Genomic DNA, 17249 nt, shown 5'->3' with positions numbered 1-17249 from the left:
TTCATAGCAGCATGTAGCTATACATACACTACATGCCACAACCAGTGGTGTCTAGTGTAGATCTAGCCTAAATCCACATTGATTTACATCTACTGAACTAAATGTTGTTTGAGTGCTCTTTTTAAACTGCAAGGCGGTGAAAATGATCCAACTTTGTTGCACCTGCTGCTGAGGTGCTCACTGCTAAATTGCACACTCAGGCCCAGTGAAGCTTGTCTGAAGCTGATGCCTATATGTTAGCGCCAGGGCAATTCTGCTTATTCTTGCAGCAAGGGCTGATACATTTCTCCCCCTTTTAAAGTAAAAGCTATAGGCCACTGGTCTCATTGAGGAATAATTAAAGACAGAGCTCTGTTATGAGACAATTCAAGTTATGACCTCAGTTGCATCTGTGCAAACCTTCTGAAGGATAATGGGGTTGCAGAGGCATAACTGAAGGTATACTAGGAAGACAATGGAGTTACACACACATCACAAAAGATGTAATTTGGCCTGTAGAATCTCTACTACTGGTGGTGATGTATGAGAAGGACATTTGACTGTCAGAGGCAAGGATCCATTTGTGGAGCTGGCCATTAGTTAAAACCATTTTTACCTGCAAACTGAGCAAATGGAATATAGAATTAGTGAGACACAATGAATATTGAAACCTTGCCGTAATATTTTTCAGAAAGTCACTTTTCAGGGAAAAATGCACTTTACAGGCAGTTTCTGTATTTTCATAAAAGTGAATCTAGATTCTTGTATGATTAGGATGTACTTCATTTAATCATTTCTCTCATATATAAAGTTTTACTCTATATTAAGTTATTATCCTAAAAGGATTTGCCAATAGGCCACCCTATTATGAAATGCAAAACTGAATACAGCAATGATTTGATTACACCACCTCAGCTGAACATGTGTTGACAGATGGGACATTTCCTAATGTGAGAAGAAAAAAATTGTACAAAAGAAAAATATATTTACAAACTGAACATGCAACACAGACTTATTTTGCTTTTATATATATATTTTAACCCAAAAAATCAGACAGTTTTGCCACTCCTTGGAGTAGTTCTAATATTCACATTGGTCAATTCAGTAAGTTTTGTGACCATTAGTTTTTAACATTTATTACAAAAACAAACAAACAACATTTAAATTAAAAATTATAGTTATATATGGTATAGTACAAAACAAAAGATACCATCTGATATATAAAGCATAACATTAGAAAAGAAAAAAATAATACGTGGACATTTCAGAATTTTTTATAAACATATTTTCAAAGCAAAATCCATTTTCCTATTTTAAACAGTGGCCTCAATTCAATACTGGCATAAGTAGGGGGAGCTCCCCACGAAACCAATGGAAAGTGCACTGCTTACATCAGGCATTAATTTGGCCCTTGATTTGCAGTTCCTACTTGTGTTTTTAATACACTAACCATTTCTTCCTATGATTTAAAAATAGCTATAAGTACAAAGTGAAAAGATGAGCACTGTTATATTTATGAAGACATGTCTTTAGTCAAAACTAAGAACAGTAAGAGCAATCCAGATATGGCTATAGTCTATAAAACATCTTTTTGGTAGTGAGAATGTAACAATAGAACAGCTAAGATTATGTTAAAATATGGATGTGTTTATAGTGGTGAATATGTTATCCAGCCTTTTTATGATTAATTTTTTTGTTGGGTTCCATGATTCACTCATATTTCCCCCCCTACGAGCTTATGAATAGATTAAGCAGTACAGGAATACAGTGCAGCTCAAATAATCTGCAGCAAAGTGTGGTAATTTCCAAAATATTTGTAGTTAGAGTGCATTTGCATGTCTTGTAATTATTCTGTCCAGGCAAAGTGGGTGCAAAATACTGCTTAATCTAGTAGCATGTTTCATCCACTTTGCACAAGTGTCCATGATTACACTAGTTGCAAGGCAGGCAATAGGGCCCAGATCCACAAAAATATTTAAGCTTCTAGCTTCCATTAAATGTCCTTGGGGATCTGGGCCGACGTTTCCAAACGATCATAAAAATATTAGAAAACAATTTCATTGTTGTATTTATTAACAACTGTCTGGAGCTTTGGGAATGATCCTGAAAAGTGTTGAGCATCTGAAACAAGCATTTAGGAGCACTCAGCACCTCCCAAGAGCCTGACCATTATTTGTACTGGACAGAGGAAATGTTAGTATTTATGTACAATACTGTCTGCTAGCTAAATATCAATAGCTGTTAAGCTTATTTCTTATTTTTATGGCTTTGGAGAGTAAGGGTTAAATTCACTGCCGGGGGCTCAACTCCATTGACATCAGTGGAGTTGGGCCCATTTATACCAGGGGTGAGTTTGGACCATGGTTTTTAAACTGAGGCACTCCTGCATAATCTGTTGATGCTGCTTAACAAGGAAGTAACATGAGCAACACTAGGCACTACAGAATAGCTGTATTATAGGAGAACAATGTGTTACTTATTCTAATGGACAAACAAAAGGGATTGAATTTGATATTTCTACTACCAGTTTGTTCTTGACAGCATTCAAATCATACCTGAATTAATTTGAAAATTAGCATGTAAGTGTTCATATTATGTCTTCCAAATTAATGATTTATAAGTGACCATTGATACTACAGTACTTAGAAAGACCACTGTCTCAATTTCCAGTAGCAACAACAGACTTCACATCGTCTCCCTCTCTCTCTCACACACACACACAATGCATATATACAGATATATAATGTGTGGAAAAAAAAGGGGATATATCCAAGATACATTTTGTTACATTTGACAGAGATGGATGGTACCTCTTCACTACATTGCTTAAAAGTTAAAAGGGACACATGATCTTCTGACTGAATTTTAGTTCTTTGAAAAATGATTTTAAACTGTTCAAAGTGTCCTGACTTCAGGAAGTAATTCAAGGAGATGCAGAGTTCCAGAAATGGGATTTCTGACATGCCAGAGCAGCATCGGTATTTCAGGCAGTAAGGAATATATTAGCATTATCAATGGCTATATGTTGGGGAGCACAGAGATATACTTATCTTAAATCTTTAATATTATTTTAAAAGCACATAAGATTAAGAAGCACAGAACTAATATATCACCACATTGTTGGAAATTCTAGAGATGGAGGGCTAGAGGCCAATACACAATACTGATTACTTCCCCTCCTCCCTACCTTTTTACTATCAGAGGATAACTGATGTGTCCTGAATTCTGTAATAGTAAAAGATGTTGATGTATGAGTGAAACAGATTTCTTTAGATCTTTGGGTCAGTGCTCGCTACAGAATCGATCCTTGAAATTATGCTTTGTTTTATTCTCTGTCAAACCTTGCTCACTTTCTGATGCACTTTTTTGTGTTAAACAAACAAGAGATAGATAAACACTCAGGTTAAAATGTTCAAAAGTGCCTATGTCAATTAGGTGCCTAAGTCCTATTGAAAGTCCCTGGGACTAGACTCCTGAGTCATTAAGGCACTTTTGAAACTTTTACCCTCAGCGATTGGGGGTTTATTAACACCTTTGATTATTTAGAAGAGACAATGGTACAGTTACGGCTTTTGTCTGTACTGCTGGAAGCACCAGAGCTCAAGTGCTACTCAGAGAGGGATTCACAATTCAGTGTTTTCCTCACTCAAATAAGAACACACCAGTGGTCCAGATGCTGTGATATCTTGTCTATGATGGTGGACAATACTAGAGGTTTTAGAGGAGGAAAGTGTAAACTCTTCCCCCTAAATTCACTCTGTGCAGTTCAATACTATGTACTTTTTTATTCTGACTTTTTTAGCATTCAGCATGGTCATCATCTTGTACCTTGAAGCATGAGGATCTGTCTACAGCCCTTATAAATTTTTGTCCAAGCCTGTGTGCTATCTTCTTTCCAATAACTAATCTCTTTCTTTGAATTTTTCTATGATATTTGGCTGCCAGTAAAGCCATTCACAGACAAACAACCCACACCAAACCCATAACCACTTAACCGTGTGTATGTCTAGATTTCCATGTTTTTGCATGTAGAGTTCATAAAGCAGAGAAATGCAGACCCCATCTCTCAATTTCTGTCTACCATATGTTTAATGCAGATTATAATCCTTTTCTCATTGAAAAATAGATTGTTACAAAAACATTTAAAAATAATTTCAAACTGAGAGTTACCAACTGGGTTTATATTACCCCATTAAGTATTATATACAACACTGACAGAGTGCAGGAAAATAAGTGAACAATATTTTTGTAACAGCTGCTGATATATGTTTCTGTTAATGATGATCTTGATCTTATCAAACTGTTAGTTGCCTCTCCTGAGAAGTGGACAGTCAACTGGGCACTGCACACTCTAAATCCGAAGTCATTGTTGAGCAATAAGAGACACTCCCTATGTAGCACCATGAATGTTTTACCTCGGTAGTATTTCTAGGGCTAAAGGCTCTGTTGTAAACAGGTACAATTCCTTGACTGCAGTGGACTGGGATGGGATGATTTTAAGGGATATATTATTGAAAACTTGAGCATTTATTTGCTTTTCTGCCCCACCTCCTTATAAGAACAACGGCAACAGACAATTTAAAATATATAACCAATTCAATAGGTTGTAGTGTATTAGAGTCTTGACGTTACTGGTGCATGCAAACTGTGGTGTCTGTAACATGTTACAGACCAAAACCTGGGGATGTGTAAAAGCTGTACATTAGGGCATGCACTGAAGTATGCCACATGACAGAAATACATAGTGCTATTGTTATATGTGCTACATGTTATAGACAAAGATGAAGTTCCTTTCTATGTTACTTAGTATTTGGTGAACAGTATAGCACATTTCCCTATGCTGTGTGATCATGTAATGGAAGACTTTACTTTATCTGCAGTTTACTGTTATTCCCATAGTTTGTTTGTTCATACCAGAATGCAATTATACACGAGTTCTACATTATTATTTCAGATTATTATACCAAAACAGTACATTTAAAATGTTCTAAACCATTGTGCAGGTGACAGACTGAAAAGTAAAGGAATAGGATGCTGAGCACCAGTCCCTTGAATAAAAGATACCATCTATTCAGAGCATGTACACATTTGCAGTGTAAATAAAGATATCTTCACCCATTTTGGTCATCCAGTTACACACGCGTGGTCTAAGATATTCATAATTGCAGACGTTTGACACATGCTAGCTTCCTTTATGTTTCTACAGATAGAACTGAGTGTTCTATGCACATGCCATATAGTGTTTTAAAATGCCCATAATTTTGTTTTTTTCAAACCCAAATTATTTCTATATGGCAAAGGCACTAGTTTTCATTTCAGATTAAATTCTATAAAGACTAGAGATTTAAAACAGTTGTTTTTGAGTTATCCAAGCACAAAAGAAGCATTTTTGAATTTTTTTTCAACAGTTGGAAAAACACTTAGGCCTGATTCATGCAGGCAAACCCATGATTTCAATAAGGCTCTGCAAAGGTGCAGGATCTGCCTGCATAGATCCAATTGCAGCCACATTCTGACAACTTGAAAAAAAGCTGAATACATTTATATAATGTTCTGGGTGGAAATGAAACAAGCATCTTCAACCCCTAAAAGGTTTAAAAGTACATTTTAAAGTAAATTTACAAATGACTGTCCTGTAATTAAGATGATTAGATTATGTGTTTGTAAAACAAACTATTTTTCATCCTGAATACACTAGGGACACAAAAGTATGAGGCCACAAAAAGTATCCTTTGGTGTATCAGAGACGCCCGCGGTTTCTCCGTACTCTCTTCTGCAATCTCCACCAACATTCACTAGGATACTAACATGGAAAAAATGCCAGCACAGGTTATGACATTCAGGATAGGAAAAACCTGTTCTCAACATTTATAACTTGTAATCTTTGTTCATATTTAAATACTGCCTCTGCTTTCAGAAACTGGCCTCCAAAATAATCTAAAACCTGAACCGTGTTTTAAAAACAACCCAAAGCATGTGAAATGGATTGTAACCTTTCACATCTTACTGTGTTAAAAATACTAATTTTATAACTGCTGGTTAAAGAGTAGTTACCAACCTTATTTTATTTAAGGAAAAAAGAACCCTAATTAAACATGTAAAGATTCGTCCTCCATATTATACACACACTATTAATTTAAACCAGTGGTTCTCAAACTTTTGCACTGGCGACCCCTTTCACATAGCAAGCCCCTGAGTGCGCCCACCCCTTATAAATTAAAAACACTTTTATATATATTTCACACCATTATAAATGCTGGAGGCAAAGCGTGGTTTAGGACTCACAGCTCTCGACCCCTCATGTAATAACCTCACAACCCCCTGAGGGGTCCCGCGCCCAGTTTGAGAACTCCTGATTTAAACCTTAGAATGGAAAGTCTACAGTAAGGAATATGCCTACAAAAGAGAGCTTTAGCTAGCAAGCAAGGAAAGACAGAAGGGAAGGTCAAAATCTAGTACAGGATTTACCTCTAAGAACTGTCAGCTAATTAATAATTCTAAGTAAAATGTGGAATCACCGTGGCCAATGGCACTGCAAACTCTGGGCCTTTTGAAGCTACTGATCATCTGTAACTCCACTAACATCGGTAGGAGTCTGAGGCGCTCATCAACTCTCAGACGTTCTCTATTTATTTTTAAAAAATAATGTTTTATCCATGACAGTAACAGGTGAATCTGAGACTGGATTTCTGGACATTCCCCTCTGCCCCTCACTGAGGCCCCAATTCAGTAAAGCATTTAAGTGTGCTCAAATGCCATGAAAATCAGTGGGCAGGATTCTTTCATCCATTAAGTGCACCATGTGCAGAGTGAATTTAAACCAACCAGAGAGTCTTCCTGCATACAAGGAATCTCTATTGAGGTAAATCTGGTAGAGGTGGTATAGATACCTCCTAAACCATCTGTCTCTCTGGCATAAGGAAAAGAAGGGGGCTTGTTGGGATAAGCTGGTGGACCGAGAGGGGGAATGGTGGAGCTGAACTCCACTACACCTGATTCTCTGCAGGTGTAAGCTCCATTTACAGAGCTTACATCAATCAGTGGCAGAAGCTAGAGCAGCAGGGGTCCTACTCTATCTTCTGCCCTGGCTAAGTGGCCATAGATCAGGGAGCTTTCTGCATCTATCATTGTCCTCTGTCTGAGGTGTGCTTTGATGGAGAGGAGAATCAGGGCCAATGAGACTTAAGCATGTGCTTAAATGCTTTGCTAAATCAGGGCCCTATATTTTAGCCATTCTCTCCAGAGCCAGCATTTTGCATTTCTCATTTTAAAAAATACAATATACAAGTTATACTTGTAATGAAAAACATTTTTCACAGAAAAAAATTAAAAGGCATGAACAACGGCTAATATTTTTAACAATGTGTTCTTTAGTTGTGCATGCAAAATGGATAACTGTGCACTCAATTTCCAGTTTCTCATTGCAGTTTACATGCATATTTACATAATCTGCATGTGCAATTTAGGAACTGATTTTGAAAATTTAGACCTATATGTATTTTGGGGGCCTTTTTGTTCCTTTGTATTATTAAAAAATAATTGTAGATTGGAATTCTCAAAATTAATAGAAAAACTAGAGGTAAATCCCCATGTTTAATCTCAGATTCTTTTCTGGACACTAACATTTAAGAAGTTCAGTAGTGTCAGATGATATGATTTCTTTTAAAAAAATAGAAAGTATCAATTTGATTAAAAAAAAAGTGCCAAACACAAAATTTTTGTGCTTTTAGATTTAGTCATTTACTTTAGTTTCCATATATTCTGAAGGTGACTACAATTGTACGTGCAAAATGAATACTTTAAGTTTACAATTATCCTTTTGCAAGCACAACTAAGGTGCCCATTTTAACAATTTACCCCTAATGACCAAATCCTGCAGTTTCTTCTTGGGCAAAACTTCCACTGAAGTCAATAGTTCCTTGACATAGGGCCCTATTTTCCAGAACTAACTACCATGTATAGTATTTACCATTGTGAATAGTCCCCATAGACATCAGTACTCAGGGTAGTAAGCACTCTGCCCACTAGTCACAGCTACTCTATGGTAGTAAATGTTTGTAGGTTTGAGCTCTCAGTAAGGATTCAATAAGGACTGTAAGATTTGGCCGCAATTGGTTAACATTCTCTATAATCTAGAGTTGGTTGGACAATCTAAAGAAAAAAAATCATGAAATATTTTCCATTTTTTAGCAGCTCTGTTATTAACTATATAGGTAACTCCCACTGCATCCATAAGGATAATATATATACTTCCTTGAAACAAATACCTAAAATCACCTTCTTCTGTTCACTTTGTAAATCACTGTAAATCTCCCAAATATACATATCTATGGCCATGATATAGTTAGCAAAGAGAAATGGAGTAATAACACTTTTTATTGCATTCTCAAGTACTGTTGAATATGGGTACGGTAGGCACACATTTTAACTACTTATCATCTACTACAATCCTAAAGCTCATTTACCTGAGATCTGAGTTTTGTAAAAATAAAATTTTCTTTTTAGTTGCATATGTTACAAAAGACTCAGTTTCAGCCTGAACAGATGTGAAACTTTGAATCTGGCAACAAGCACTACAGGTGATCATATAAAAAAGGTACTGCTGAAATAGATGCATATTAAAAAGAAGCCACAAATCTTAGAGGTTTTAAAAATCTCCCTCCCCCCACCCCAGTGTTGGGAAGCCACATTGTAATAAAACTGTTTAAAACATTTGACACAGAAGACCTGCACAGAAAGCATGCTGTTAAAATCATGTACCCTCTAAGACACCCATCTTGGAAGAAGTTAAGTAGCTTAGAAGGACAAACTCCATGTTACTTGTAAATGTATTTAATGTCACTCAGTTCTCATCATCCCGTCTGTAGTGAATAGTCTGTATTTCCTGAGCTAAGAACATGGCCATCTCTTTAGTGCCGGCAGCAATCACTCGGCATGACATGAGATCTAGAGGTCCCCCTAAGAACAAGAGGATAAAGAAGAACCATGTTTAGTGATGTATGGCATATTATATTATACCCTTGTTGTAGATAGAGAGATTCAGACATACTGAAACAACGTCACAGCCTCATTTAGAGGGGGAAATACCTTGTTGAGGCATTCAAATTCAGAGATGTCTTGCAAAACAAAGTGTTCTAGAAACCACAGGCTTATCAAACACCAAAGTACACAGCTCAAGCAATGAATATTTTTATTTGTTCAGAACACAGAAAATAAACACAATATATTCCATTTTACTCTCTTAAACAAAACACCAGATGTTTTGTTTGCAAAACTAGGGGTAGTAAGGAATAAAATAGGAACCAACATAACCTGTTTTCAGGGTTAAACATACCCTACAACTGGCAACTGTTCTTTAACGCATCAAGTCTTTCCACAGTCATGCATACTTTGATTACCACTGGGCTTGACTACTAAAGAGCACTCTACTTGGGGGATGTATGCGCTAGAAATTAATAAAATAATAATCCTTAACATCCTTTACATCTTTAAAGTGCTGTACAAATATAAGAGGGGTAGCCGTGTTAGTCTGGTTCTGTAGAAGCAGCAAAGAATCCTGTGGCACCTTATAGACTAACAGACGTTTTGTAGCATGAGCTTTCGTGGGTGAATACCCACTTCTTCGGATGCAAGAAGACCACCCACAAAAGATTCACCCACGAAAGCTCATGCTACAAAACGTCTGTCAGTCTATAAGGTGCCACAGGATTCTTTGCTGCTTGTACAAATATAAATATTCAGATGAGCACTCTTGTGTCTCCCTGACAGCCCTTTCTTCCCAAGAAGCCTTCATCTTTGCTGAAATCTGTTTAGGAGTCTCAGCATATCCAGTAATCTCTTCTGGGCCAGCTGTGTACTTCAAATGTAACACTTTAAAGGGCTTACTCAAAGACACACAGACATTCATCCTCAGCATCTCTGACCCGAGAAAGCCCTAGACTAGAAATGCAAAATTGTGATGAAATTAGCCAGCCAGAGCCTAGGGCAGAGTGGGCCAGACCTGAGATGTTTCACTGGATTATCACTATAAGCAAAGGATCTGTATGGGGATGTGAGGGAAAGAGAAAAGAATACACAGATTGTGGCTATTAAAGCACCCCATAAATAGCCACCCAGGGACAACGTTAAAAAAAAGTCACTCAAAATTGTGGGAAAACTGTACTCCTGGAAAGGACAACAGGAAATGGGAAGAACCATCTGAGGACTACTTCCATCGGGGGGGAGTTAAAATGTCCTTGGAAGCAATATCCTGATATAGGAAAAGAGAGTTTGTTAGCTGCATTTCTATTAGAATGTCTCTCTAATGACTGACTTATTGAAGTTGCATGGCTAGTGCCTTTGGATCAGACAGCATTTGTTGCTCTGGTGGATTAACTTCTCCGGTCCATGCCCATTCTACTGGACTTGTCTGAGACATTTGATACTACTGATAAACACATCTGTCTTGCCTCCAAGAGCTGAAGGAATGAACAGAAATGCTTTGAATTGGCTCTACCTCCAGCTGGCCAGAAAATCATGCCCCATCCTATCAGCCCCAGACTGTATTGATCCTCCACTTGCAGAACTAAATGCAAAACCCAATTATTCATCTTAGTTTTCCCTCAGTTTCTTCTCACGTACACACACAAAACCCTTTCCCTTCTCACCCATATACAAATCAAGCCTTTTCTCCTACCAGCGGGGAAGGAAGAGAAAGATTATTTCTGTTTCGAATACTTTGGAGATATTCAGATAGTATTGCAGTGAGGACCGTGTAAGTACACAGATAGATTAGACAGAGATGGGGAAGTAAAAAAGAAGAATGCAGCCCAAACAAGAAAAGCTAAACATCTGAACATTTATCTGCCTCACCCCTCAGAGACTATGAAAGGCGACTGAAAAAAATTGAGTGTGACAATTATTTAGATTGTCGTAGTGCCTATTATGTGCTTTCCAAACATGAAGACACAGTCCCTGCTCCAAAACAGCATACTTTACTCACCTGAAGTATCTATCACAATTCCACCTGCCTCTCTAATAATGACAGTAGCTGCTGCCAAGTCCCAGCAATGTAAACCAAACTGGTAATATGCATCTGCAGCACCCGATGCAAGATGGCACAGAGCCAAGGTAGAACTTCCAATTACACGGATCCTAGAAGCAGAGAGGTATAAAAGAATGAAAGGGGGAAAACTGCTTTTATTTCAACCCAGGTATTTATTAACAGGGTACAATATGCATCACATTTGATTTAAGTAGAATAACATTCTGCTTGGAATTTTAGAAAGTTGAGAATGTTTATGATTTTTAACATAATAAAAATTTTTCTTAAAAACCTTACCCATGTACTTGGGCTTTGAGTAAGCTCTCCATGTTACCGAGGAACAATTTCAAAGTCTCAGGGTCACGTTTTGGACCAATTTCTGTTAAGATCAAGGCCTTCGACTTATCTGCAATGTAGACAGTTGTTTCTATTAACTCAACAACCTTTCAAAGTAGGTCTTGGCAATTTCTTCACATTAAATACGAAGAGGCTTTTCACAGCAAAACCATTTCTCATGCACACAAAAATTGTTCTTCCTTTCATATTCTCTCTCAGGGTGAGAAACTGCTTTTGTCTAAATGACTGTAACAAGACTAAACTGCTCAGACAGTTGGGTTATCTAAAAATACTTGTTTGGTTAAAGAAGGGAAGGAAGAATAAGAACAAAACTGCAGTTTCTAGGAGTTTCCTCTGTTCCCATGGAATTTTTCCTTCATTGACCAGTCAGCCTTTGGTGACCTCACAAACTTTTAGCAGTCAGCTAAAAAAAATTGTCATAAGATCTATGCATTTCACTGTAAAGGAATTGTATTTTAAAGCAGAATGCTTCCTGAACAGGGAACTTTGATCTCTTGGATTATACCATTCATTTTAATTAGCCAAAGCTAGGTGTATGATAAGTAAAGATCAATTAAAAATATTCACCCAAAACTCCATTTGTCTTGCAAAAACTACCCCCTTTTACATTTGGACATTGGAAAGACTACAAAAGTCACAAATGTGCCTATATTTACCAGCTATTATATATAAAAAAAGTCAGTAAGTCTAATTCTGAACTAATTTTTGCGGCATTCGTTTTTCCTTTTGTATTGTGTTCAATTCAGTAACTTCTGATTTACAGCAGTATAGGGGCCTAATCAAAGCCAAGGACAATTAAAGCCAAAGGAAAGATTCACATAGAGTTCAATGGGTATTAGATAGGCCTTAAGTGAGGTCACATTCAGGCCTACGACATATGTAATATTTTAAGAAGTATACACAGTATTCCTTCCAAATGATTTAAGTAGGGACAGTGGACCAAATGCTGTGGTGCTACTGAATGGTATTTTCATAGACAAATTAATGTGGCCTGAGACATCTTGTAATTAAATTGACATGCCAGGTACTGGCCACCTATGAATGTAAAAGGGCAATATGGATTCAAGCAAGCTGATTAGCAATGGGTAAGTAATATACATGTAATTAGAATAAAACAGTCACAGGATATCACAAATATAACTGCAGAAACACAGACTTCATACCCATTTTTAAAAATGTTACATTAAGGTATAGAAGCACAGTTCTACTTTAAAACCATAGGGACACAATGTAGGGCATGCATTGCTTTGCTGTAACTGGAAATTTCTGGAGGTTGAAAGTAATCCGCCTTTGGTCTTCTGCATAATACACTCAATGTTTACAATTATGACACACTGAATGCATGCCTTACTACAGACATTATTATTAACACCATACATTCATGCAAAGTACACTTTGGTCATAACAAAAATAACTATTCTATGGAACTGTGAAAACGATTATAAACATGTTCCTGATGAATAAACAAACATTTCCTAATACTTAGTCAAAGTTACACTAATTTAGGAATTGGATTTAAAGACTGAAACGCTTTAAGGAGGTTTTGGGCTTAAGGAGGAATTGAATTAGGGAAGAGACCATCTAGTGAAAAGACACAAGGTGGCTTCAGGAATTCAAACTGCAGGAGACAGCTGACCAGAAGACAAGTTCTCCACCCTGATGAGGGGAAGAGAAACAAGGAGGGTTGGTAGAAGAGAGATGACAGTGACCTGGGTAAATGTGAGAGGAAAAGAGAGACAAGGGACCAACATTTTTGGCTATTGAAGGGGGCAGAGTGGAGACCAAAAAAAGCCTCACGCCATTTATAGTATCAACACACTTAAGGCCAGGCCTGGCTTTAAACTGTGTCAACGTTTGTCAAAGGGAATTTTATATCTTTGGGATGTTCCTTCATTTATGATTATTTAAATCTGTGAGTGGCGGATATCCAAGACCACAGCTCTGTTTTCTTACTGTGACATAACCTTTGCAATGTGATTCTCTTTAATTCTGAATTGTTAAATGCTGAACATATCTAGCATTAATCTAATTTTATACTGTACATCAACATTTTCTATACAAAATACATTTCCTGAAACAAAAGCATGAGGTAACATAGAAGCCTAAAAGCCACAAATTCCAGAAGCCAGAACGAGGAGAAACATCTTGTACTCCATTCTATTGAAGTCAAAATCCTTATTGGACAAGAACAACCGTAAATGGGCTACATTTAAACACCATAAAAATCAATAAAAATATTCTCCATCTTCCCTGTTTGAAACACCCCACACAAATGAGTACATCTCAAGAGAGAAAAAATTATAAAGCATCTAAACAATACGGGATCTGACCCTTCCCTTATGTTCTGAACTCCCACATTAGCAGAAAGTCCACAGGGAATGGGGACAAAGTGGTGCTGTATCCCACAGCCCTTGCTCAGCTGAAGGCCCAGGACCATTTAGACATAAAAGTGAATGGGGCCAGTTTATGAAGGATGCAGGGCAGTTGGGAGATGCCCTGATTCTGTAAGCCTCCCAGGCATACTCGGCTAAGGGGATTCTTGTGGAATATGGGCTGTATTTTAAAACTTCCCTCCCTGGACAGAACACCTTTGGAAGTGTGGCTAGGGTAGGACCATGGACACCTATTTGGGGTAACTGTCCTCCCTCAGGCACAGCTGCTCCTGTGGGGGAGAAACATACCATTTGTACGCTCTTTCTCCAGATAAATAAACCTGGCCCACTAAAGACTGGACCAAGCCACAAAGCCTGGATCTGGATCCAAATTTTTCCAACTATCAGGGAAGTTCTCATCATCCAGGGTTGGTCTGGACCCATATCTAATCTGTACATTAAATTGCTTTAATTTACAATGATTTCAGTCTGCACCAAACCATTTTTCTACTGTAATTTTTATCATTTCTGGGGTACAAAGATACAGCTCTGTGACATCTGCTTGCTTCTATCTGCTAATTATGCTGCCTTATCTTCTGCATTGGATTTGTTAAAAGAAAGCTTCTTATCGTTATGTGCATTTGATTGAACTTAACTATTATAACTAGGCAAATGCAGAATCACTTTATTAGGTTATAGTAATAAATCCCAATACAGTACGGACTAAGTGTTCTAACTAACTGTATGGTGAAACAGACCTCTCACACGCATCACAGCAAGTTGTTTTTAAAGTAGTGTATGCATCTATTAATTCCATTTACTACTGGCATATATGTGCTTACAAACAAGATGCAGTATATGGCACCATTAAGTCATCTGAAAATACGTGAATGACAGATGCCATAATAATGTGGGCCTAATTCACCATTCCAGCTGTACTTTGTATCCCGGAGTTACACCAGTGTACAGAAGGCATGGTATAGTGGTGAATTTCATCCTATTTCTTTATCTTAAAGGAGTGGTTTTGGATCAATACTGATCAATTCGTGTGGGAATTGCAAAATATTTTAGGACCATTTAATACTAATTTACATAAAGCTGTATATTTTAAACAGAAATTTGAGAACATCCTTATGTTTCCAGGAAAGACACAGTTATAATGCAGGAAAGATACTTTAAATCAGGATAATAATTTCCATTTAGGATTAGCATCAACTCTGAAATTCAACATATTTCTTTTAGAGTTCTAACAAAAATCTAGACCAACCTGTCTCTTTGGATACCTGAAGCCTTTTTTCATTACAAAATGCCCCTTGACCTCTTCTACCAGTGTATAATCGTTCTTCAGTGCAATGGTAAATTACACCAAATTCAAGCTTTAAGATTTTGAAAAGGAAAGAAATGAATGCAACTCAAATTACTCAGCACAGGTATAAACAACTACTAATGGCAGAAAGATCAAAATTATTTTAATTGGCTAGATAACCAAAGATTATGCCGCTGCTAATAAATAATTTTACTCTTACACTGAAGTTTTAGATACACAACATATAAAATTCAGTTTAGAAAGAGATATTAATTCCATCTATTCACAGCTCATTTTTACGCACACTATTAGAATGGAATAAAAAGTTACTCTGAAATTCAATTCAAGGAGTTATTGAGAATATGTAAATTTCCCAGGGCCAGATTCTGAACACTTTACTCCCATTGGTGAGCAGTCACTCACATGAATAGGCTCATTGACTTCACTGGGGCTATTAATATTGCCAACCTCAAGCATCTCAAATTCATGACTCAGGCCTCCAAAACACATGAGATTGGCTTACAAATCAGGCAACTTTTTTTTTTTTAAAAGATACATAGTTTGCATGTCATAATACATTTCACTTGCCTTCTATCTTTTGAGCCCTTGAGGTGCACTCAAGTCATCTTTGAGTTTTTCTCTGCAATCATGAAGGCTAGAAGCTAACTGGTCTTTTAAATGAACACTGAGATTCTCGTGAAATCACCTGACTCCAGGAGCTGGGGCTTGAAGAAAAACACCAAATATCACTAGACTCATGATAAAATTATGAGAATTGGCAACACTGAACTATTTGTGTAAGCACCTGCTTACAAATGGGAATAAGGGGTTCACAATTGGAGCTTTAATAATCCAGGCCTAAAGTACCTAATATTTTGCACAACTATAGTACCTTCCATAAGAAGATCTTAAAACACTTTACAGACATTAATGAATCAATCCTCACATCATTACTATGAGATAAAATATTATTTACATTTTACTCATAGCGAAACAGACATAGAGAAGTGAAGTGACTTGCCCAAGGTCACAGAATAAGTTTGTAGAAGAGCCAATAATAGTTTGAATAACTACTTAAAAATAGCTACTTTTATTTTATAAATCAAACTGTAAAACTACAGTAGTTGTACAAACCCCTCCAAAATGAATTGTGAGAACTAGGAAATTTAAAAATAACAGTTTCCCAAGCCCCAAGGCCAGGTTCTTTGTTTTTCTATGGCTCTTATGAAGGTACATGGAATAATACTAAATAATGGAATAATACTAAATTTACTGCACCTCAAAAGCACACAAAGGCAGATTAAGAGAATCCAAACCATAACTTTGCATGCATCACAAAAAGTAATCTTACTATATACTGTACATCAAAAAAACACTGTCCGAGAGTCATGGAGATTGCTAACAGCTTTAAAGCAATAGGAATCAGCATAACAACAAGAGAACAGTAGAAGATAAATATAGAGATGCTTAGTCACAATTTAAACATAACTTCTTAATGCCTGATTTTATTAACTCTTACATCAGTAGTCTCCTTTTAATAATATATAAATCCAATTAACATGGGACTACCTGCAGGAGTAACAGTTTGCAGGATTAGGGTGTTACATTGGTGTGGTGTGACCAAACAAATTTCAATAGCATGGAAAGAGCCTTTGTATTAATTTTTTAGCTCCCACATGGCTCTGAGGTTTATCTCAGGTTACCAACTCACAGAACATATTTTATACCTCTTGGTTAACAGCAAATCCAATGCTAACTGCCACTGTTGGAAACCTGTGAAAAATAAGAAAGAAAGTACTATTCATGAATAATCTCTTTAAACATGCAAATTCCGCAACTCCCAGCAGCAACTGAACCCACAGAGAGCACTGTAATTTTACTCAACTAAAAACTTCATCTACATTATACCTTCCCTCTGTTTCCACCCAAGACTGTCCCTTGTATTTTGTCAATTCTTTTTTTTAATTGAAACTAACATTTCAAAAATTTAAAAAGAAATGTATGAAAACATAAATAGGCTGTGTATATTAAACATATATTTGAAATTTTAATGATTTTCCCCCCCTAGCATAACTAAATAACCTGATCTTAAAATAATATTGTAATAAATAATTTATACGTTTCATCCAATGATCTCAGAGCACTTTGCAGACAGTAATTAATTAGGGAGAAACTTTGTACCTGAGGTCAACAATAAATGAAACCTGTTATA

At 36.8% G+C, this 17249-nt stretch overlaps 1 protein-coding gene across 1 annotated transcript in view; it reads right to left on the bottom strand.

The window, feature by feature from the left end:
- Positions 1 to 819: 819 nt before the first annotated feature.
- The window catches only part of IMPA2 (inositol monophosphatase 2), a 33190-nt gene continuing 16760 nt past the window's right edge, over positions 820 to 17249 (bottom strand). Inside the window, exons 4-8 of the mRNA XM_045006777.1 lie at positions 16765 to 16810; positions 14999 to 15107; positions 11300 to 11408; positions 10961 to 11112; positions 820 to 8937 (exon numbers count right to left, since the gene is read on the bottom strand). Coding sequence (XP_044862712.1) covers positions 8822 to 8937; positions 10961 to 11112; positions 11300 to 11408; positions 14999 to 15107; positions 16765 to 16810 — 532 coding nt within the window. The 3' untranslated portion in view covers positions 820 to 8821. The remainder of the gene's footprint in view (positions 8938 to 10960; positions 11113 to 11299; positions 11409 to 14998; positions 15108 to 16764; positions 16811 to 17249) is intronic.

This window comes from Mauremys mutica, chromosome 2 (assembly GCF_020497125.1).
Source record: "Mauremys mutica isolate MM-2020 ecotype Southern chromosome 2, ASM2049712v1, whole genome shotgun sequence".
Classification (NCBI taxonomy): Eukaryota; Metazoa; Chordata; order Testudines; family Geoemydidae; genus Mauremys; species Mauremys mutica.
Note: the sequence above shows the minus strand (reverse complement) of the source record. Positions and strands in the feature narration are given on the sequence as shown.